The 23,388-nt window shown below is 35.1% G+C and overlaps 1 protein-coding gene across 1 annotated transcript; it reads left to right on the plus strand.

Annotated features, from left to right (window-relative positions):
* The first annotated feature begins 14,424 nt into the window (after positions 1–14,424).
* On the plus strand, positions 14,425–21,432 carry RAE1 (Transducin/WD40 repeat-like superfamily protein). The gene is made up of 12 exons (XM_086607229.1): positions 14,425–14,555; positions 14,851–14,899; positions 14,983–15,069; positions 15,154–15,231; positions 15,317–15,510; positions 16,276–16,417; positions 17,188–17,268; positions 18,598–18,726; positions 19,888–19,965; positions 20,267–20,338; positions 20,548–20,628; positions 21,061–21,432. Exons 2-12 carry the CDS (start codon positions 14,873–14,875, stop codon positions 21,109–21,111), a joined length of 1,020 nt encoding a protein of 339 aa, XP_086463355.1. The 5' UTR covers positions 14,425–14,555; positions 14,851–14,872; the 3' UTR covers positions 21,112–21,432.
* Positions 21,433–23,388: the final 1,956 nt, after the last annotated feature.

Here is a 23,388-nt window from a genome sequence, read left to right on the forward strand (position 1 = left end):
TATATATATATATATATATATATATATATATTAATCTTTTTTTTATTTATAGTTTTTCTTATAAATTTCAAATATATATAATAAATAAAATAATATATTATTTATATATTTCTTTACTTATATATATATTTTATTTTTTATTTTTAATATTATAATCTTTTTTTATAATTTATAGTTTTTTTTATAATTTTCAAATATATATAATAAATAAAATAATATATTTTTTTATATATTTTTTTTATTATAAAATAATATATATTTTATATTATAATATATTTGTTTATTATTTATAGTATTTTTAATAATTTTCAAATATATATAATAAATAAAATAAAATATTATTTATATATTTCTTTATTTTTATATAATTATTATTTTATTCTTTTTTATATATTTATTAATTCAAACAAAATTTATTAATTTATTTTTCAGTCACTAAAAAAAAACGAAAATGTTGAGTTGGCAGTGCTGAGGGAAATGATGAGTTGGTAAAAAATGCTGAGGTGGCATGTCAAGTGGAAAATACAAATAAAACGAAATTGAAAAAATAATGACATATCATCACTTAACTGACGGAACCTAACGGATTGCTATTTTTGTTAAATCGTGCATAGTACATTGATACGTTTGTGAAAAAAAATTCTATATTGATACAAATGTTAATAGGACCTAAGTACGTTGCATATTTATGTATTTAAGCCTTTTACTAATGAATAAAGCGATGAAACTCTAAACGAAAGTAAAACTAAAAACTGAACTTATACTAGACTTATCAAAGATTTCCACTCTCGATACTATTGAAGTAGAGTTGGAATAGAAGATTCGTTCCACTCCTAGTTCTTTAACACTCAAGTTTCTTACGACTATCAATCCTACCAAAGTCAATGAGAGAATTACGAATTATACTACGAAATGCTACGGAATACTAAGGTTTGAATCTAGAATAAGAATTAGGGGGGAATTGAATCCACCTTGAATCCAACTTAAGAACTAGCATAAATTGTTGTAATCTAATTCTTACGTTCTTACGGTAAGAATTGGTCGTTCTAATCCCTAATTATACATGACATCTCTACCAATTCATAACTAGCATGTGAGGAAGTCCACCCATTCTCATGGCGAATCAACTCCCTTCTAGAGTGGAATAGACTCTTACAACGATTCTACACTACATAATCAAGTTTTCATCAAGGCTTCATCAAACCCCTCTAATGGAGGTTTAGCCTTGATTCATTAAACTATTATTTCCAATTGAATTAAATCTAGACATCATATAAAGATTCTAACTTTACTAAATTCAACTAAACAATAATTGAAATCTAAATTAACAACTAAGAATTCATTGAATAACAAGAATTGAAATTAGATCTAAACAATTTTAAATAACAAAATCGAATTTAACAGGAACTACTATTTTATTTATCTAATCAATAATAAACAATAATTCAAATACTTAATCTAAAACAAGGAATGAAACTAATTAATGGAATGGAAACTAATTAAGTAACTAATTCAAAACTCAAAAACTAGATCTAGAAGCTATTCTTTAATGGCTACCCTAATGGCTACCTTCTAACCTAAGCTAATTGATCTTAAGAGCTAAGTCTTGTGTGTGGAAATGGAGGAGACCAGATCCACATTTTCGTGCATGGGCTGAGGGTCCATGTTTTGGGCCGAAAAATCGAGCCCAAAGCCCAATTTCTTCAGTCCACAGGCCCCTTTTCAGCTGACTTTGACTTTAATAGGCTTTTCATCCACTTTTGCTCCTCTGATTGGGTCAAGGTTTGGACCATTGGAAAGCTTTTTCCGAGCCGGTTGTTTTCACATAAGGTACGCCCAATTCCGAGGCCTGAGTCCAAAGATACGATCTTCGGAAGTTCTGCTGACTTCTGTGTGCTGTTTCTGCCCGTCTTGGCCTTTAATCCCAAAACTTCTTAGCAACCAACCATTTTCTCCTTTATATCGCCAAAGTGGCACATTTCTGTACATAATTGACTTCAATGCCTGAAATACATAAAAACACGTAATTAGCATTAACTCTTATTTATTACTCGCATAATTGGTCTAAAAGTATTATTGTTAAGGGGTTAAAACTACAATTTTGGGCTCTTATCAGTCACTCCCAAACAGGTATGTATTTTTTAGTGGTAATGCTGCCATTTGTTGGCATTGCACTAAACAAACTTTAGTGACAACTTTCTCTAACCACTCTGAAATTTTAGCTCTTCATGGAGCTAGTCGTGAATGTGTATGGCTAAGGTTATTAATTGGGCATATTCGTAGTTCTTGTCAATTACCTTCTGATAACTATAAAATGAATAGTTTACCTACGAAATGAACTACGAATCCAAAACGTAAGTAAACTAAACTTGGTACTTTTACGTGGTTGATTATCAAAGCTTCTACTCTCAATGCGAATTGCACTAAATGGAGTACGAAGTTCGTTCCACTCCTAGTTCCCTAGCATGGATTGTTTTCTTAGTCTAACTAGTAAGCTCTTAAGTCAATGAGAGCTTTACGAAGGGTGTTATCCTACGATGAAACTAAAATGAGTCTACGTTGAATTTAACTACGAATACTATGGAAATACTATTGTTGACTCTAGATAAAGAGATTAGAGGGGAATTGAATCCACCTCGAATCCAACTTAACAACCTAGCGTAGAATGTTGTATCTCAATTCTCACGTTCTTACGGCGAGAATTTGGAGTTCTAATCCCTAGTGTTCATGGCATTACTCAGGATACTAACTAGCATGTGAGGTCGTCCATCCATTCTCATGGCTAAACCGCGACCTTCTAGAGTGGAATAGATGCTACAACGTTTCTATACTAAACAACTAAGTTTTCATCAAGGCTTCATCACCCCCTCTAATGGAGGTTTAGCCTTGAATCATCAATCTAACATTTTCCATTGAATCTAAACTAAACATAATGTAAAATTTTAGATTTACTTAATTTGAACAATAATGAATCTAACTTAATGACTGGAATGAAATAAGAACAAGAATCTAAATTAGATCTAGAATGGAAATGACAAAACCGAAATTGAATAATAACTATTTTTATTTATCTAATCAATCAAGAACAATGATTCAAGAATTTAATCTAAAACAAGAATTTAAATGGAACTAAAACTTAATTTAATTAATAAAACTAGATCTATAATTCTATATCTTAATTTAGGTCTAACTAGCTACCATTAACAATGAACTAAGCTTTTGTTCTTATACATTCAGATCCAAAAATCGTGCATGGGCTTGGAGCCATGTTTTGGGCCAGAGAATCAGGCCCAAAACCCAATTCTTTCAGTCCAAAAAGGCCTCTTCAGCTGCAGTTGACTTCCACAGACTTTTCGTCCACTTCTGCTCCTCTGATTGGGTCAAGGCTTGGACCATTGCAAAGCTCTTTCCGAGCCGGTCGTTTTGACATAAGGTAGGCCCAATTCGAGGTCTGAGTCCAAAGATATGGCATTCGGAAGTTCTGGCTTTTGACTTTTGCTCCTTTATCTCGCTAAAGTGGCACATTTTACGCATAATGGACTTTGAAGCACGAAATGGATAAAACACGCATGTCGGTATTAACTCTTACTTATTATTCACATAATTGGTCTAACAAAGTATGATTATTAAGGGGTTAAAACTACAGTTTTGGGCTCTTATCAAACCACCCCAAACAAACATTTTGCTTGTCCTCGAGCAAAGATGAGAAATTAGAATAAGTGACCAAAAATGGAGTTCTAACTACTCTCGTTTTATTTGAGTGCGATTGCATTGACCATATGCAACAAGGCCTTAAACCACTAGGAATTCCTAGTGGACGAGTTATAGCCTCGTGAGAGTTTTCCGATGAAGGTACTCACAAACTTCATCTATATCTTCTGGCGACTAAGAAATAAAACTATTGTTTCCTCATTCATGCTCCAAATTTATCTATCGCGTCTCACTAGCTATGAACAAGAATAACCAAGTCAAAAACCTAAACTAATATATGCATAATAGTCAATCATCTATAATAAACATATATATAATGAGTAGTACTATCAAATGTTTAGCGAGGTTTGTTTTCGAACTTCGGAATAAGCGTCCTTAAGTAGGTTCTCACAATAATAGTCAAGAAACAACACTCGATTTTTCCACTCAAGTTTAAGCTACTCCGATTAACAAGTGGGCACACTTTACCTTACAATCTCAATGACAACAAAGGAAGCGGGGTCGATCAAACACATCGCCACTTACTATCACACTAACTTTATTCCTAATTGGGCTAGAGGTCTTTATTAGGTGTTCTTGGGATTAGGAGATGGTTTAAGAAGGAAGGAAATGGATATTCAAAAAGGACAAGTCCGAGATAATAGAGTCTTCATATTATGTAACTTAGAGAAAACCTTGTTATTTTCTTTTGCTTCTATACTTTGTTTCCATCCTTAGCCATATTTTTTTTTTTTTTCTTTTCTTTGGCTTTTGACTCCCTTTTTTATTCTATTTTTGGGTTTTTTTTATTTATTTATTTTTTTTTTTTTTTTTTTTTTTTTTTTTTTCTTTGGATGGAAACTTCTTTTTTTTTAAAGAAGCAACTACTAATCTTTGTTTACCACGAGGTTTTTCTCTTTTTCTTTCTTCACTCATTCTATTCTCGGACTTATTCTAAATTGGGTAGGTTGATTTATTTCTTTTTTTTTTTTTTTTGTTTTGTACGGGGTAAAGGAATTGTGGTGTATGGAAGGCTAAAAAAGAAAAGGCTCAGAGTGGCGACTAGCGGAAAATAATTCATAGGTTTGAATTTTTGGCTATATCGATCCAAAGAAATGGCCTAAATTCTCACTTAGGATATGGTTTAGTGATCAAGCAAGTGGGCGTGTGATTTCTCTATCCGGTTTTACTTCTCCCTTGTGTCATTTCTCAAAAGTTTGGCTCATATAAGGCTTTAGGCTATATTCTCACGAGGATTGTAGAATAAGTACTCTAGCCTAGATTTGAAACTTACTGCTAACAATCATAGATACTCATGTAATATATTTATAGATAGATGCAAAGATTATTACCTCACATTATTAACCTAAGTTTCTAACAATTATTACGATGCAAATTGACTATGTGAGACTTCTAGATTGTTAAAAGCATGGAGAAAGAACAATACCAATATTCCTAAGTGTATAGCATAACTTATTTATTTATATTTTTTTAATTTTATGAAATTTTTAACTAGAAAACAAATGCATATTATACATATCTATATCCTAACAGATGTCTTAATTACACGTGTTTCTATGCCCCCCCCAAACAAAAAGCATGCTTTGTCCTCAAAGCATTTAAATAAAGAGGGTAGGAAAATACCATGGAAACGCGCGAAATTGTGGAACATCTGCAAAAGAAGGTTAGAACATACTAATATAGAAAATACAAAAACTGACGCAACTCTATAAGAGTTCCACCCATTATGGGGTTAATGAGAATGAAATTGCTTGGGACATAGCGGACACTAACAGAAACTAAAACTTACCTCCACTCCCGGACATGCATATTATCTACCCAATAGCATCATGGGTCTTGTATTTCAGCGGGCATGGCAAGTCCAAGAACAATTGCTAGCAAGACCCATAAGCGGTTCTAGCCTACGTGTGTGATCACCTCGCTGAAACCAAGCACCATAAGTAGTGCTTTGGAACAAATCTTTGAAAGACTGTTACGGTATTATTATAGGAGATGTCATCTCAAAATTACGCTCTGGAATAGCTATGAATGATCACGGAAACTACCCGTAGAAAACTGGAATTTTTCGTCCACGGAAGTCGAGGTGGCGCTTCATTATAGTGGCGCGAGCTCGGCTGAAATTTTAAATTCCAGTGTTTTAGCTGGTCAGCTTCAACTTTGTGGCGCTCTGGAATCCGATAGATGAGATATGGTGGCGCTTCGGCTTGAAGCATGGCCTTCGAGCAAAATTCAGAACAAAAAATATCTGAGGCCTTGAGTGCGCTCTGTAGAAGCATGAGAAGTGCTTCGGAGTTCTTGAAAATTGAAAAATGAGGCGAAGCGTGGGAGTGAAAGGTGAGTGATGGAAGTTAGGTGTAGTGTGGGTTGTGAGTGTAGAATGAATGAAGTTTATATAAAATCATCTTTGGAATAGATAACACCACCCCCAAACAGTTTGGGAAGGTGGGATCAACATTAACTAATCGCGACAATGAAAATAACGACATTATATTCATATTGTCATTCAAACAACATTTCACTACAAAAGTCAAAATTAACTACGGAATTTAACAGCGTAACATCCTATCTATTAAAAATAATAAAAGACAACATCAAAACAACAAACAAGTAGAAATCTAGCTACTCTTCAAGGGGGCGAGGTGGGGGTAAGAATAGGAATTTGATTGATCAAGAATGGAAAAACCAAACACCCCCCCCAAACAAATTTTTGAAAACAGGTTTGTAAAATTTGTTTTAAAACGTCGGGTCTTTTAAAGTCGATTCGAGGCGTGCTAGATTACTATTTTTATATATCTTTAAACTTTTTACTTTTTATGAATTAGGTTTAATATAAAAGGAAAACAATAAGCGAAAGACATAATTCACACCATAGAGAAACATGACTCAAAAACCGAGAAAACATGCAAGAGTGGAAAAGCGTGAATTATGTGAAGCGTGGACTTAGGATCCGGTACTTACACCACACACTCCATAGGGAGGGCCGGTTACTGAATGGTGCACTCACCAATATATGGAAATGAAAGGAAATGCACCAAACACAAAAATTGAGTCGTTTATAGTCGGATACTTTCGAGACTTTATCTAAATATATGTATGAATATGCAGTTTATCATATATCAACAACCCGAAATAGTTGTGGATCGTTCCATAAATAAATATCACGAGAAAACATATCCAAACACAATCAAGCACCAAGATTTCCCTACGACTTGACCCTAGTGGAATGAAAGCGAAGTCGAATAGACCTATAACATAACCGAGCATGCACCTTATGTTTCATCTTTGAGCGAGAGGGTGTCCTAGTGAATAAGTGTGGAAAAGTGAATGGTTGTGGAAGATATGGTGGATTGGGATAAGTTTTAGAGGGAGAGCATGGAAAAAATGAGGATGTGGGTTTAGCACAAAACTCATTCATGGTGTAGTTAGGGAATGTCTCAAGTCGAAAATGAAGGTGTCAAGTGGTTTATCCTTGGGAAGTATTTGTTTACTAGGTGGATTTAAAAATCATGAAGCTACTGGGAGAAACTAAAAGGATCGAGTGCAAACTTCGAGGTTCCTTTGAAAAGGTGGAGGTGGGGAATATTGGTGAGGAAGGTGAATGATTCTCAGCTAGAGCTCTCAAGTCCATATCATCGAAATCTTGATATGTGCAAGACATTCCTCAATAGTTGGGTCAAAAGGATCCTTTGGGATAGAGATGGAAAAATTCATCTTCCGTCATAGTATCAAAGGATGTATGGTTGTTGGCAAGGGGGACTCGCGAAGTGGTAAAAAGCGGTGCAAAAGAGTTGCAGAGGAATTCTTCTTCTATTTCGCCTACTACCGAGGAGTCATTGTTAAAGTCGAATTTCGAAGGAAAGGAATTTGTTAATCTGTTTCTCACGGAAACATGTTTTGAAGTAATCTTGAGCTAAGCTCTCGATCATGCTAACCTCTCCATTTGTAGATGAATCGGGATCTTGTGTCCTAGTTTTGAAAACATTTACCTCAACGAAAAGATAGCCAAAGGACAAGGACATCGAACCATCGCGGCGGTTTATAAGCGTTGGCAGTAGCCAAGAAGGGGCGCCCTAAAATGATAGGTACAGAAGTCGTTAGTGACTTACGTGTCTAGGACAACGAAGTCGGTGGGTAGTAAAATTTTGGACTTTAACTATGCGTTTTCAACCACACCCCTTAGGATACTTAATAGACCGTCGACTAATTGCAATGTCATTTTAGTAGGTTGCATCTCCTCTAGACCTATTTGTTTATACAAATAAAGCGGGGAGTAAGTTAACACTAGCCCAGTCTAATAAGCTTTGATCGTCGTGTGAGAATCTCTAAGGTGCATTTATCTGATAGGGCGACGGGGGTCCTTGTACTTAACAATTCCATTATTTTAGGATAAGCGTTGGGAATTGTTACGTTAAAAAGCGTCTTTTGGTATATTGGTCTTCGCCTAGTAGTACACAACTCCTTAAGAAACTTAGCATGGTGTGGTAGCTTTTTAATAGCCGAGAAAGGGAAGGTTTATAGTTAGATTTTTGAAAGCGTTCCTAATCTCCTCATAATTTGTATCCCTAGTTAACATGGCTATTTTTTGGGGAAAGCGGTGTTTTCTCTCTATAATTAGCATATGGATCAACAGGATGTTTAACCTTGGCTTTTGTTTCTTAGGTTGTGGTTTAAGCTGGTACCTCTACGGTGGTAGGCTCTTGGTTTCTATTTGGGTATCTAGTTCGATATCCGTTGTAGGGAATCTTGGTGGGGTAACTATAGGCATAGTTACTTTGTTATCAACGACTCTTCGGAGCGGAGAGTGGTGATGGCATTTAGCTCACCTACGTTTGTAGTTTCATTACTAGTATTACCGTTTACCCAAAAAATTTGTGTTTCTTTGTTCTAGGGTTGGGTATCGGCTTGGCACGGAAACCGCCTTTTGGTTGGGCTTTCTCTTGGGCTAACTGTTGGTTTAAATTATTAACAGATTGTAGAATGTGTTGGTTAGATTGAGCCATGGTTTGGAAAAGTTGTTGGCTCACTTGTATGAAGGTGTCAAGGCGATCCGGTTGTGTGGGTGTAATAGTCACGGGTGGTGTATTTGGAACTATGTCGCGTTGATTATTTATAGGCGGATTGTGATAGTTATTATTTCAGGAGCGATACCTCTATTAGCATTATAATTATTATAATTATATTGACCTTGTGCTTGACCTTGTCGAGGTTGTGCTTGGTTGTTATAATTATTATAATTACCGACCCAATCCTTATCTGGTGTAGCTTGGTTTATAGCGTGTGTGGTGGCCTAACATATTGATTATTGTACCCGGAGGTGTGACTTGTTGGTTATTTCTCCAACCGAAGTTGGGATTTTGTCTCAAAGGCGTTAGGTTCACTATTAATTGAACAAGAATGTTCATAGGCTATAGAGACGATTAAGTCGGGATGCTTTCGGGACTCAAAGAAACTACATGGATTTGAATTTACATTCATGGCGGGGATAGGCTTTTGTTGTACCGAAATGGCCTCAACCTTTTTAGTTAGAGATTCGATTAAATTTTTAAGTTCTAGATCGGGTTTTATCTCAAACATACCGCGGCCTTAAGCTGTTGAAGAAGAACTAACGTGAGCGGGGATATCATGACTACCCCAATTGTTATTACGTTTAGTTTGATCTTCTAAAATTTGTAAGCCCTCCGAGGCTCCTTTACTTAGGAAACTACCCCATTCATTATGTCAAGGACTTCTTTATGGTGATGTTGAAGTCCTTTGAAAAAGGCACGAACTAAGCGTGTCTTTTGATAGGTGATGGTGTGTGGACATTCTATAAGGAGATCGGTGAAGCGATTCCAAGCCTCACGAAAATGATTCATGAGGATTTTGCCGAAAAAAGTGAATCTTGGAAAGCATTTCATCCGTCTTTAGGGGTGGGTAAAAATGTTCCATAAACAATTTGAACAAGTTTGGCCCGAGAGTCCATTGAAATTAGCGCTTTAGGGAGTTAACCAAGATGACGCCTTATCGGCTAAGGTGAAGGGAAATACCCTTAGTTTAATCTTTCCGTACCAGCGGTAGGATGATGGAATGTTGTAAGGACTTGTTCAATCCCACGCATGTGTTGGTAAAAGTTTTTCATGGTCTAGACCATGGAAAAGCGAATAACAATTAAATATGTTTGGGGAATTAAAAAATCCCGTTAGATTACCGCTAGAGCGATGCAAGATTTAGGGCTATCGCTCAAAGCTTTATAAAAGTCGAGGAGAGGAGTCTCTCTTGCTTCAGCCATAATATCAGGTGTAGTGTGTGAAATTCTAGATAGGCGTGTTGTATTTATTTCTACGAAAAACAAGCCTGATTATACTAGAATTAAAACTCCTCTGACAGAAGATGCGAGGAGTGGAAGAAAGGAATACCGATAGCGTCTTTTTGCTTCGCTTTATGAATAGCGTCTTGTTTACGCGTGTTCAGTGTAAATAAGAGATTAGAACACTGAAAAACTTGACAACTCGAAGTTCGAATCAAACACGGGGAAATCCGAAATTTCAGCTAAGCGCTGGCGCTATCTTATCTTGTGCTGGGCTTCGATTAAATTCGAGTTCGATAACTTAGCGGTGGTCGCTCTCGCTTGGTGCTCTGTAGTAGAAGAAATTACAGTAACTTAGCTGGTCGCTCTCTTTGAAGCTGGGCCTTCGGTGTATTGATGAAATTCCGATTAACATAGCGAATTGGCGCTCTCCTAAGCGCTGGCTCAGGTGTATTTTTTCCGAATTTTTCGGCTGAAGCGAATAACCACGGTATGAATCAAACAAGGGTGGGTGGGTTTAATGGGACGTAAAAATGACTACTTCTACAAAGAAAACAATGCTAAAGTGCAACTAAGATGGCAGCGGCGCCATTTGATAACTATAAAATGAATAGCTTACCTACGAAATGAACTATGAATCCAAACGTAAGTAAACTAAACTTATTCTTTTACGTTGTTGATTATCAAAGCTTCTACTCTCAATGCGAATTGCACTAAATGGAGTACGAAGTTCGTTCCACTCCTAGTTCCCTAGCATGGATTGTTTTCTTAGTCTAACTAGTCGCTCTTAAGTCAATGAGAGCTTTACGAAGGGTGTTATCCTACGATGAAACTAAAATGAGTCTACGTTGAATTTAACTACGAATACTATGGAAATACTATTGTTGACTCTAGATAAAGAGATTAGAGGGGAATTGAATCCACCTCGAATCCAACTTAACAACCTAGCGTAGAATGTTGTATCTCAATTCTCACGTTCTTACGGCGAGAATTTGGAGTTCTAATCCCTAGTGTTCATGGCATTACTACCGGATACTAACTAGCATGTGAGGTCGTCCACCCATTCTCATGGCGAAACACGACCTTCTAGAGTGGAATAGATGCTACAACGTTTCTATACTAAACAACTAAGTTTTCATCAAGGCTTCATCACCCCCTCTAATGGAGGTTTAGCCTTGAATCATCAATCTAACATTTTCCATTGAATCTAAACTAAACATAATGTAAGAATTTTAGATTTACTTAATTTGAACAATAATGAATCTAACTTAATGACTGGAATGAAATAAGAACAAGAATCTAAATTAGATCTAGAATGGAAATGACAAAACCGAAATTGAATAATAACTATTTTTATTTATCTAATCAATTAAGAACAATGATTCAAGAATTTAATCTAAAACAAGAATTTAAATGGAACTAAAACTTAATTTAATTAATAAAACTAGATCTATAATTCTATATCTTAATTTAGGTCTAACTAGCTACCATTAACAATGAACTAAGCTTTTGTTCTTATACATTCAGATCCAAAAATCGTGCATGGGCTTGGAGCCATGTTTTGGGCCAGAGAATCAGGCCCAAAACCCAATTCTTTTCAAATTCAAAAAGGCCTCTTCAGCTGCAGTTGACTTCCACAGACTTTTCGTCCACTTCTGCTCCTCTGATTGGGTCAAGGCTTGGACCATTGCAAAGCTCTTTCCGAGCCGGTCGTTTTGACATAAGGTAGGCCCAATTCCGAGGTCTGAGTCCAAAGATATGGCATTCGGAAGTTCTCACGACTTTTGCTCCTTTATCTCGCTAAAGTGGCACATTTCGCACATAATGGACTTTGAAGCCCTGAAATGCATAAAAACACGTAATCAGTATTAACTCTTACTTATTATTCACATAATTGGTCTAACAGTATGATTATTAAGGGGTTAAAACTACAGTTTTGGGCTCTTATCACCTTCTATAACAGGTGTTCCCAGTATTATTTATGAGGATAATGCAGCTTGTATAGCCCAGATTCAATAAGGATTTATAAAAGGAGACAGGACAAAAGACATTGCGCCAACATTCTTTTACATTCATCAACTTCAGAAGAAGAAGCAGATTAAGGTCAAGCAAGTTCGTTCCAGTGACAATCTTGCTGATCTCTTCACTAAATCACTACCGAAGCATACATTTCAAAAGCTTGTATATGGGATCGGCATGCGCAGAGTTCACCACCAAGCCATATAAAAACTTGTCTTTATCAGGGGGAGTAATAAAACAGGGGGAGCATCCTGAAGAATGTGTCACAGGACATATGCAATGTACTATTTTCCCTTATCTAGGTTTTATCCCACTGGGTTTTCCTAGTTAAGGTTTTAATGAGGCAGTATTAAGCAAGTCACAATGATTCTGAGTAATGTTGTACTCTTTTTCCTTCACTTTGGTTTTTTCCCACTGAATTTTTCTTAGCAAGGCTTTAATGATGCAACTGTCATGGGATAGTTAAAGAGCATCCAGAATAATGCTACAAAAAGATGCATCCACCATAATTTCCACAAGAATGGTGGACATCCAAGGGGGAGTGTTATGAAATCCGTGGGATTATATGGATGCCCACCATTGATCTGTGTTTATCCTGATAGTCCTCTATCTTGTGTTTATCCTGATAACCCTCTATCTAGTATTTATCCTGATAATCCTTTATCTTGGAAAGGAGGTTACCTAGTTGTATATAAAGGTAATCTCCTCCTATTTAGACTTACCTTAATGAATAAGAATTATCTCTATTTCATTCTCTCAATGATTCAATACATGTTAAGTTAGTGTGGTGTTCTCTCCAAATCAATTTATATCTAACAGAATTAATGATTTCTTGCCGAATTAACGGACTATTCTGTATCATTGATAAATACGACATTTTTAAATGTTTTCCAAATTAAACGAATAATTCACCGAATTGCTAACTATGCTTACTGGGACCTCCTTACATCTAGAGCAACAAATCGGGTCAGAGCCGGGATTCAAATTTGAATTTTGGAATCGGGGTTTTTTATTAACCCGATTGATTTCGGTTTTGGGATAAGTAGCATAAAATAAGTGATTGTTTCCCTGTTTTATGGGTTATGTAATTTAGGATGTTTCATGGTTATTTATTTTGGAATTTGAATTGAACTCTTTTTTTGCTTTGTTCATTGTATAGTCAAATTGAATTTGAGTACTATTCTTATTGTAGTATTTCTTTTTTGGCTCTTGTAATTTTGTTAAAGCTTTCATATAACCATCTTAGAATGAATGGTGCAAACAATGCAAATTAGCCCTTGAAGCCACTATAAGAAATGCTAAAATCTAACTCCACTGGAGCACGCTTTGATCAATGGTAAGTCATTGACATATTATTTTCATTTGACAATGTTTGGTTTATCTATGTATAGTAATTTTGATTTATTGGTATAACTAATTAGTTTTAGATTAGTGACGGATTTCAATGGAGAAAGTATAGCGAAAAAAATCCATGCATCGAGCTAATTATCCAAGTACCATGACGACTCACCAACAACATTAGCTTCCTTATATATAAATTCTGAAAGTGGACTGAATGAGTTGAAGAAAATCTTGAACACATCAATCTAAAGTTTCTTCTGCTCATAGATTCACCTGTGTTTTGATAAATAACCTATGAAAACAATTACAATGATCCAACTCACTTCGTCTACCAGACATGGCAGTGACTTCAATATTTATTTTTTTTATTCTTTTTTAATTTAATTTAATTTAATTATTTTTTTTTTTCCAGATATATACAACTTCAATTGAAATTTTAAAGCTTAATTTTCTTGATCCTTTGTTGCGAATTTGAATTAGATATTATTTTATAATATTGTGTGTTGCAAGTTTTTGTATGGATCAAAATTCTTACAATGTTAGAAAACAATTGAAACTTTGTCAAGTATTTATTGCTCATTTCTTTAGAAAATTTCAGCTTTAGGATTGTTTATAGAATATTCATGGGTATGTAAGTATATAGAGGTAGTAGGTAGCACGCGCCCAAGAGGCGTGGCGAGTTTGTTTAGTGCGGACGGCATGGCAAATCCTAGTATACTAATAAAAAGTAAAAGATATCTCAGGTGGGAAAATCTCTAGGCCTCTACAGCAATTTCTGTACGTCACCATGCATATGGCGGCTATGAGCAGTTGAATGCAATTACACCCTCGATCCCTCACCGCACAACTATCAGATATATTTGGCTTTTGTTGGCAAAAGTTGTAGGTCATAGTCTGTTAGAGAAAGACACAGGTCTGCCCAAAGTCCCTGTTCAAACTCGATTTTTTCAGAAATATTTTCTAAAGGAAGATAGAAAAAAGCCCGGCCCAACTTAACCGACCCAATAATACTAATTAATAGAAAAAAAAGCCCGGCCCAAAGACACTGCGTAAAACTTCAGCACAGCTTAAAAAGTAAGCAAAGATGGAACCGCCTATAAATACCCCCTCACTCTCTCTCTTCACATTTTAGTTGAGCGCCAAAAAAAAAAAAAAAAAACTTCTCCTCTCTTCCATATTATCAATCTCGTATCCAAAGGTATAATTCCATATTTCTCTCTCTCCATTATTTATAGGGGTTTAGTATCATTTTTTATTCGTTTGTTATGTTTTATTTCAACTTTTTTTTTTTACTGCTGTAATCTATTCTTTATTAGAGAAGTAATTAGTTTATGTCTCATATTTATCATTCTTTTAGTAATTGTGTTTTTTTTTTTTTTTTTTTCTTACTTGTCTGTTTTTTCATATTTTGTTTTTATAGTTGAAAGTTTTGAAACCCTAGATTAGGGCTATTTAATTTTATGGTTTAAATAATGAGATTTGAATGTTTTCAGGTTTTGATAGAAAACATTTGGAATGGCAAATCCGAATAAGTCCTTTGAGGTATTATTGGAATTTTTGTTTTCTTTATATTAAGATTTAAGAGATAGTTGAATGAGAAATTAAGGGATGTTTTTTTTTTGCAGGTGGTTTCACCTCCCACTGATTCTGTTTCTAGCCTTAGTTTCAGTCCCACGGGGAACTTCCTTGTCGCCACTTCATGGGATAATCAGGTTTGTTAAATTTTACCTTTGTTTTGAGCTGTCAAACTCATTTATAGTTTTGTTAACTTAAGTTTTGTTGGTCAAATTTGATAGGTGAGATGTTGGGAGGTTCAAAAGACAAGTACCGAGGCAAAAACTGCAGCAAAGGCAGCAATATCACATGACCAACCGGTAAGTATGGAATAAGTTTTAGGAATTTAGGTTTGTGCTTATTGTGACATTGTAGGAGTGATACTGATGTATATTTTTTTTGTAGGTATTGTGCTCCGCATGGAAGGATGATGGAATGACTGTGTTTTCTGGAGGGTGTGATAAACAGGTCAAGATGTGGCCATTGATGTCAGGCGGCCAACCTGTGACGGTGGCAGTTCACGATGCTCCGATCAAAGAAGTTGCGTGGATATCACAAATGAACCTTTTAGTGACAGGAAGCTGGGATAAGACTCTGAAGTATGTACTAAAATTTGCTTCTTTCCTTTCTTTTTGGTTATATGTAGACTGCTGCTTATGTGATTTGTAGATAATAGTGTCCTTATTGTCGCATGCGTGATTGTTGTGCCTATTTTAAGACTTTTTCGAATATGAGCAATAGTTTGTAATTTTGAAGACACACATAAAAGTGTCTCTCTTTACGTCATTCTTTTGGTGAGCCATTAACTCAGTTTTGTCACTTGGGGAAGGTTGAGCTTGTCTATACCCATGTCACTGCATAGGCTACGTGCTCTCCTCTTGTCTGGACTTCCTTGGATAGTCTATCATGAGACGGTGAGGAAACATATTACATTTTGGGCCATGGTTGTCTTAATTTAAAACACAAGGCAAGGGGCACTGAGTCAAACTGGTGAAGTTGCTTGTGTTAAACTATTATTGTGATATAAAAAAGAGTAGGAATAATTAGTTGAACATTGTTGTAGACATTAGGCGGCATTAGTAATGCAGCCTATCTTACATTTTACATTTTACATTCTACTATGTACTTCTTGTTGAAAGCTGGAGTTCTTTAACATCCTTTGTTAATATTTTACATTAGAATGATTGATTTTTAGTTTGAATAACCTCTTTCTGCTGTAATTGTCTTGTATCATCATCTCCTTCTAGCTTATCACTTCTCGTCTTGATTTTCATTTGGTGGGAGCTATAGTCATATTTTGCAGTGATTCATTAGAATTTATTATAGTGGATGATTTCACTTAATTATTTTGCTAATCGTTCCAGGTACTGGGACACCAGACAGCAGCCTCCTGTGCATACCCAGCAACTCCCCGAGCGTTGTTATTCTCTATCTGTTCGTCATCCTCTAATGGTTGTTGGAACTGCAGATCGGAATTTGATCATTTTCAATTTGCAAAACCCTCAGGTAATTGTTATTTTAAAGACATTTTTTACTTTTTTGGCATTAATAGCCACGAAAGGAAAAAAAATGATTTATTTTGTGTCTATTTGGTAAATCGTAAACCTTGTAATTGAGAGAGGACAAGGGGAAAATCCTCAAGGATTGAGAAAATGCATATGGTCATGTTCCCAAATTTGTAAGATGTTTATCAACATCAGAAAACTTAACTTTTTATCTACAATTTTCTTTTCACTAATAATCCAGACATAGTTTTTATATGCTTAAACCTCGGTCTCTTCTGTAAAATGTGAACAAAACCTTATTGTATCTATTTTCTTACGTATTATTTTTATGTGTCTTAAAAAGAAGGGGTGGGCGGTTTATTTTGGACTTAAGGTACCTAAGTTCGAAAGAATAAACTTTAGATCTCTTTCTGAAGGAGTAGTGTCTTATTTGCAGTGTTTTCAATTATGTGGTTCTCACTCACTGTCTAGGTTGGATTGGGCAGGTCATTTTTTATTCACAATAATCTTTTTTGGCACATTGGATTTGATATCAGCATATAATGTTTAGGTTACAATTTTTCTTTGGGTTTGAGGATGTTGATTTTAGGAGCACTTGAGTCGGGATAAAATATTACTGGTGTTGTTGTCTGAGTTTTCTTCCCATGAAATATTCACGTTTTTGCTGTTTATACTTCCGTTGCATAGATTTGGAAAATGACGATGTGTGAGTAGATTACAAGCTATATCTTTTTTTCATTTTCTTGTCTCATTGTTTAAGTATACAAACAGGCTGAGTTCAAAAGAATCATTTCTCCCCTGAAGTATCAAACAAGATGTGTTGCTGCATTTCCGGATCAGCAAGGCTTTCTGGTAATGATTTCTTATATTATTTATTGCTGTAATTCTTTTGGACTTTCTTTGCTTTGGTACTAATTTCCAAGTGATACACCCTAGCACACTATTTTGTACGAACTGATAAAATGCTCCGTGGTCCACTTCGTGTGATTGATGTTGATGCTTCACTTTTTTTTTTTTTTTCTAAGTTAGCAAAATTGTATTAGAATGGGAAAAAGGGGTATAAGTTACATTGTAGTAGATGGTTTGGGTTTGTACAGTCCCTAACCACCTTTAAACAAACCTATAGTAGGTCGCCGAGGGAGATTCCCATCTAGAAAGATGATGCTTCACTTATGATCTTTTTTATTAGTTGAAATTTCCTCATAAAGACGTAAACCAACAGGAAGCGAAATTTTAGGAGTCACTATTACAAATTACATCACTATAACTATCTGAAACTAAAAATTTCGAACAAGATTTGAATCTGATTTTGTGGGTACGAAGACACTGATTTTGTTTCATGACACAACAAAAATCTTGAGAGCACCGTTAAGTGTCCTGTGTAAAATGCATGATTGTGTGGATCATAACTTATGCTCTGTTGCTCACTAACGGCATTCTATCAGGCTTAGTGTAACTAATTTTTTGGGGTAAAATTGGATGATTGTTTAGTGTAATAGGAGAACACACTAATGACTTCTCTGGTTAAAATAATAATGACACCTTAACGATGGTTTTCCTTTTTAAGGATTAGTATTACCAAGCAACTTTCAGCTACCGAGATTCGTCAACATTTTTCTTTTCTTTCCAGTAGCATAGAGAGAGAGAGTTTGTGTGTGTGTGGGGGGGTGGACTGGTGTTGGTGTAACTGTTTAAGACCCAGGTTACATAGGCCATGAAGAAGAGTGCCTAGAGCAGTTAGATGCCCTACCTGGCTACCTACACAAATAAGATGCTTTGCTAGTACTAGGCAAAATGATTGGGTAATCATGAAGAATTTTTTATGCTTGTTTGCATGGATGTCCTAGGCTCCTAGCTGTAATCTTTAGTAATTAAATCGATTCCCGATCTACATTAATTATTATTTTTTCTTATTTGTTTTCCAGTTCTTTTCCAGAGTGGTTCTTTGTTGCTATTACTGTCCTCATACGTTTTGAGGCACTTCAAGTTTATGGATATGTCAGTTTGAAAATATCTAAAGTGATCTTGCCTTTTTGCTTGTTAATGTGACACATTTTTGAAGTCTTTCTATTTTGTGATGAAATGTTTTGGTTCTTCACGTTTCCTCCTTTTCATCTCTATTGTGATATGATTAATATATTTATGTAGATTGCTGATTTTGTCATCCTTTTAATGATGTAGGTGGGCTCTATAGAGGGCAGGGTTGGTGTGCATCATTTGGATGATGCTCAACAGAACAAGAATTTCACGTTTAAATGCCACAGGGAGGGCAATGAGATTTATTCTGTCAACTCGTTAAACTTTCATCCTGTAAGATCCAAGATTTCATTTTGCACACATACATACGTATATGTTTTTCTTAATCATTTATTTATCTAAATCCTAGACATTAATGTGCATAAGACCATTGATACAACAACAATACTGTTTCTGAGAGTTTCTTCCGGTAGTCTCAGTGATTAAGAGGTAATTCTATGCAGGCTGGTACAACCTGCTGTTGTCTCCATTCTAGTAAATATTAGATTAGCTTAGTAAAGAGATGACCTTCTCTTGCAAAAGCACAATGACGGTAAAAAAAATGTTCCGTTTTCATTATGGTTATTGTTGGAGAACATATCTCTGTTTGACTTGTAAACGTCAGATTGCCTGGAGTTTTGGGTATTCTTTCATTGCTGTCTATAGAACATAGTGATAATATTTGTATACCAAAGTTCAGATACCAGTCATGTTTACCTAATTAAAAAGCACCTTATATCAAATCTTTGAGCAGCATGACTTGTCTCATTGCTGTGAATATTTGTTAGATGCCCAGTGTTGATTATAATTCAGGTGTTTGCTTTACTTCTTGAGCGTTGCTTTGTAATCTAACACATTGTGGATGCCACTAGATTCCAGACCACCACACTGTTAGAGGAAAGACTTGTCACCTCGCCCTGTCAGACCACCTTATATTGCAGACCCATTGACACACACTTTTTTTATTTTTTTGATTCGCAAGCCTGTTTTAAATGAGATCAGTACCTCTTTGATGCTGGTGGGATTCGAGCCCCAGACATCTAGTATCATCACCCAAAGGTTTTACCGACTTTGCTAGTCGGCACCTGCATTGACACACTTGAAAGCTGTTAATTTGGACTTGCTTCTTAAACACCTTACAATAGTTGTTGTTAATCCTCTATGCAGCTAAATGAGTAATCTATGTTTCACGTTCCAGCCAAGGAAATTACCCTTGAGATCAATAGTATTGCGTCAAGACGCTCAAGGTGGAAAAATTTGATCCTCTTAAGCATGACTTCTTTGTCTTTCTGTTAGGGTTGATATTCCGTCACTTAGTTATTTTCTGTTTTCTATTTGTTTTTTCTTCGTCTCATTGACTTTTAACAATACTTATTTTGGTTATAGACTCTGGAGCAGGCTGAAGTTCTGAAGTGATATGATCGAATTTTTTTTGACATCTATCCCTTGTTTCAGGTACACCATACCTTTGCAACGTCTGGATCTGATGGTGCTTTCAATTTTTGGGATAAGGATAGTAAGCAAAGACTTAAGGTCTGCTGTCTTTCTTTTTCGCTTGCTTGATTGTTTGTTTGTTTGTGTATGTTTTACTGGACACTTATTTTTGTTTTCTAATCTTAAGAAAAGTATAAAGCAAATCTCTACTTTGAAGTGAATTTGTAAATTAGAAGATTCTGGTAATACTTAAATTGATGGAAGATATTTGTTTAAAATGATTCTGTTCTGGATTTGGATTAACAAAAGATGGAGACGTTGGCTCATGCATTTTGATACCTAGAAAGTGTCAGGTGTCTATCCTGCAGGACTGTAATACTTAATTTTGTCTAATTTACAGGCATGGTCTCGGTGCAGCCAACCCATAACTTGCAGCGCATTCAATAACGACGGTTCAATATTTGCGTACGCGGTATGTCTACCTTTAAGTATAATAACTTTTGTGAATTTGCAGGCCATTCTTTCGTTAAATTTGAATGGAGAGCTAGAATTTGCTAACATATTTAACAAGGGAGTATATTAGTCTTGTTCTTGTGGCATGTTTACTGTTGTCTAGTGATATCAAGATAATTGTTTTAGCTCTTACACTAACTCCAGTGGATCTTTGTTGTGATGGCACAGGTTGGTTATGACTGGAGCAAAGGTGCAGAAAACCATAATCCATCAGCAGCAAAGAATTATATTTACCTCCACTTACCACAGGTAACAACTCTTGAGTTGTTAACTTGGATATAATCGAACTGAAGTTGCACTTCTCAGAATGAATAGATAGCTTCTACTTGATGGCTCAGATCTGGATCCATTACTGTACCATATTGTTTTTGTGCCCAACGTTCTTATTTTCTGGTTAGACTAGAAAACTTCATTAGATCTGGTTATGAGCTAAAAATAAGAATTGGCATGTTCATGCCAGAGTACCTGGAATCTTCTTGGGACTAAGATTACAGAAGTCTGGGAAAAATGTTTGAGCTACCAATGTCTATGATTCATAAAATATGTACCAGAAATCATCAGTGGCAGGCTACGCCCTTTTCCTTGATGTTCTTTTATTATGTGGGGTTCCAGTAATTGAATGTAGTTTTAACCTGAGTAAAGAATTTCTCTGTCTCTGACATTTTTTCTTCTGGTTGGCAGGAAAGTGAAGTCAAAGGGAAACCGCGTCTTGGAAACAGTAGTAGAAAGTGAAAATCTGCTTGGTTATTGTCAGGGTTTGGCCTGGGAAGTTAAAAACTGTTAGAAGACTCTGTTTTGTTTTCTGTAAAGAGCTTGACATCCTTGTAGTGTTCTCTAGTCTGACAGCATCTTCTGGTTAAGTCTAAGGTTTTCCTTAGCTAGAAATTGAGAATGTTGGTTCTTACAAGTAGGCTTTATTTTACTGAATGCTGCTATATCTGCAATTCTGCTGTTGCAGTTAAGTATCTGCTGGTTTTTGTACACGGGGATGTTGGTCTTTACTCGACATTTTGTTACACAAGTTCAAATTAATTCATCTGTAGTTCACACTCACTGGTGTTTTGTGGAGCGTAAAGTACATTTTCTCAATGGCTTTTCTGGAACCTATCAATGGTCCTCTACATTTCGACCTCCCAGTTAATCAGAAGTATGTCCAGGAATCACAACCAACAAGTTTGAGCATATTATGCAGGCAACTGAAATGGGTTTCTTGTCTTTATGCAAGTCTGTATATATAGGCTATTCTTAAATACACTCTCCATTTCTAAGAGGGCACTCTCCAACCCGGAATTTGTTATTACATTTGTGTCCCAACTTAAAACCCATGTTTTTTAAGAGGGCACTTTCTATAAAAAATAGTGGTAATCTCCTATTGCCCTTAACTAACTAATTTGCACTATGCAACTCTATACACTATCAAAATACACTCTCTTTCTCCAATTATCTACATCCAATTCAATTTTCCTTGACTCAACTCAACTCAATTTTTCTTGACTCAACTCAACTAAATTTCTCTCTACTTCTCAACTCTCAATACCTCTATATTTTAACTCTAAAATGAAGTATGTATCATTATCCAACTCTCAAATGAACGATTTATCGCACTACAAATACCCACATCTCAATGTCGAATAAATTGAAGATCATATGATGTTAGAAGAATCAATTAAACATGAAAAATAAATAAATTGGAGATTAATGTAATTGAAATTGCCTAATGGAATTGAAACTAAATGAATTTTGATAGTTTGAATCTTAGATTTCAAAATAAATTTTGTGTAATCTTGATGTATGTGCTATTTTGATGAACGGTAACACATTGTCGTAAAATATTATAAACCACGTAACGGGTTGTCAAACATAACCATAAATTCTGATGTTGTCGGGTTACCATTTACAAGTAAAGATACAACAAATAGACACCGAAAATTCTTAAACCATTCGGTATCTTGTTGTTGTGTTGTCAAATTCTAATATTTAAATATTTCATCATCTATTTGATAATAATTTGATTAATAATTAGCATATTTTAACTTATTTGTAGTTGTTTTAGGTGATAACTTAGTAGAAAACATTTAGGTTATAATTTTTTTATTTTTCAATTGGTAGCAATTGTACATGTCTCTAGGGTTTGAATAAATATAGTTCTAACTAGACTTTGAATCTAACATCTAAATTTTTATCAACAAATTAAAATTGAATTATATAATATAATTTAAACCCATTCTCCAATCTATAATAAAACGTTTAGATTATAATTTTTTATTTTGGAAAAGGTTTGAATTAGTACAGTTCTAACTACACTTTAAAACTTTACCTACATATTAAAATTGGATTAGACGATATAATTATTTAAATTAACCCGTTATCCAATCTCTAATAAAACGTTTGAGTTGTAATTTTTTATTTCAGAATTAGTAGCAACTTTACTTATGTTTAGGATTTAAGGTTTGAAACAGTACAGTTTTAACTAGGGGTGACAATTGGTCGTACGTGTTGGGTCGGATTCGTGTTGTGTCATATATGGGTCACGTGTTAGGAGAGCAAACCCAAATCACCCAATTATTAATCGTGTCGAGTTTGTTAATCCAAAACCCAACCCGCCTATATAATGGGTTACCCAACAGGTGACCCGCTAAGCCAACGGGTCAATTTCAAATCATTTTTGGATCGGATTCACAGACAATCTATATGCAAAATATTTAGTATTTCACGATTTTATTTATCAAAAAAATATATAAAAAAAAATATATTAATTCTCAAGAATCATTCATAATTCAATTATATATCAATGAAAATTGAATAACGAAACATGTATTTATCGAATGAATCAATATGACAGCTAATCCTTCTCATTTTAGTCGTTTATTTTAAGTTGTTGGGATAGTGAGATTTTAAAAAATAATTCACTTGTCTTAAAACAGGTTATACATATCACGGGTTGATGACCCGACCCATTAGACCCGAGAACTAATCGGGTTTACTAACGGGTAACTTGGGTTAACATAT

The sequence above is a fragment of the Coptis chinensis genome, chromosome 4 (genome assembly GCF_015680905.1).
Source record: "Coptis chinensis isolate HL-2020 chromosome 4, ASM1568090v1, whole genome shotgun sequence".
NCBI classification, from domain to species: Eukaryota; Viridiplantae; Streptophyta; class Magnoliopsida; order Ranunculales; family Ranunculaceae; genus Coptis; species Coptis chinensis.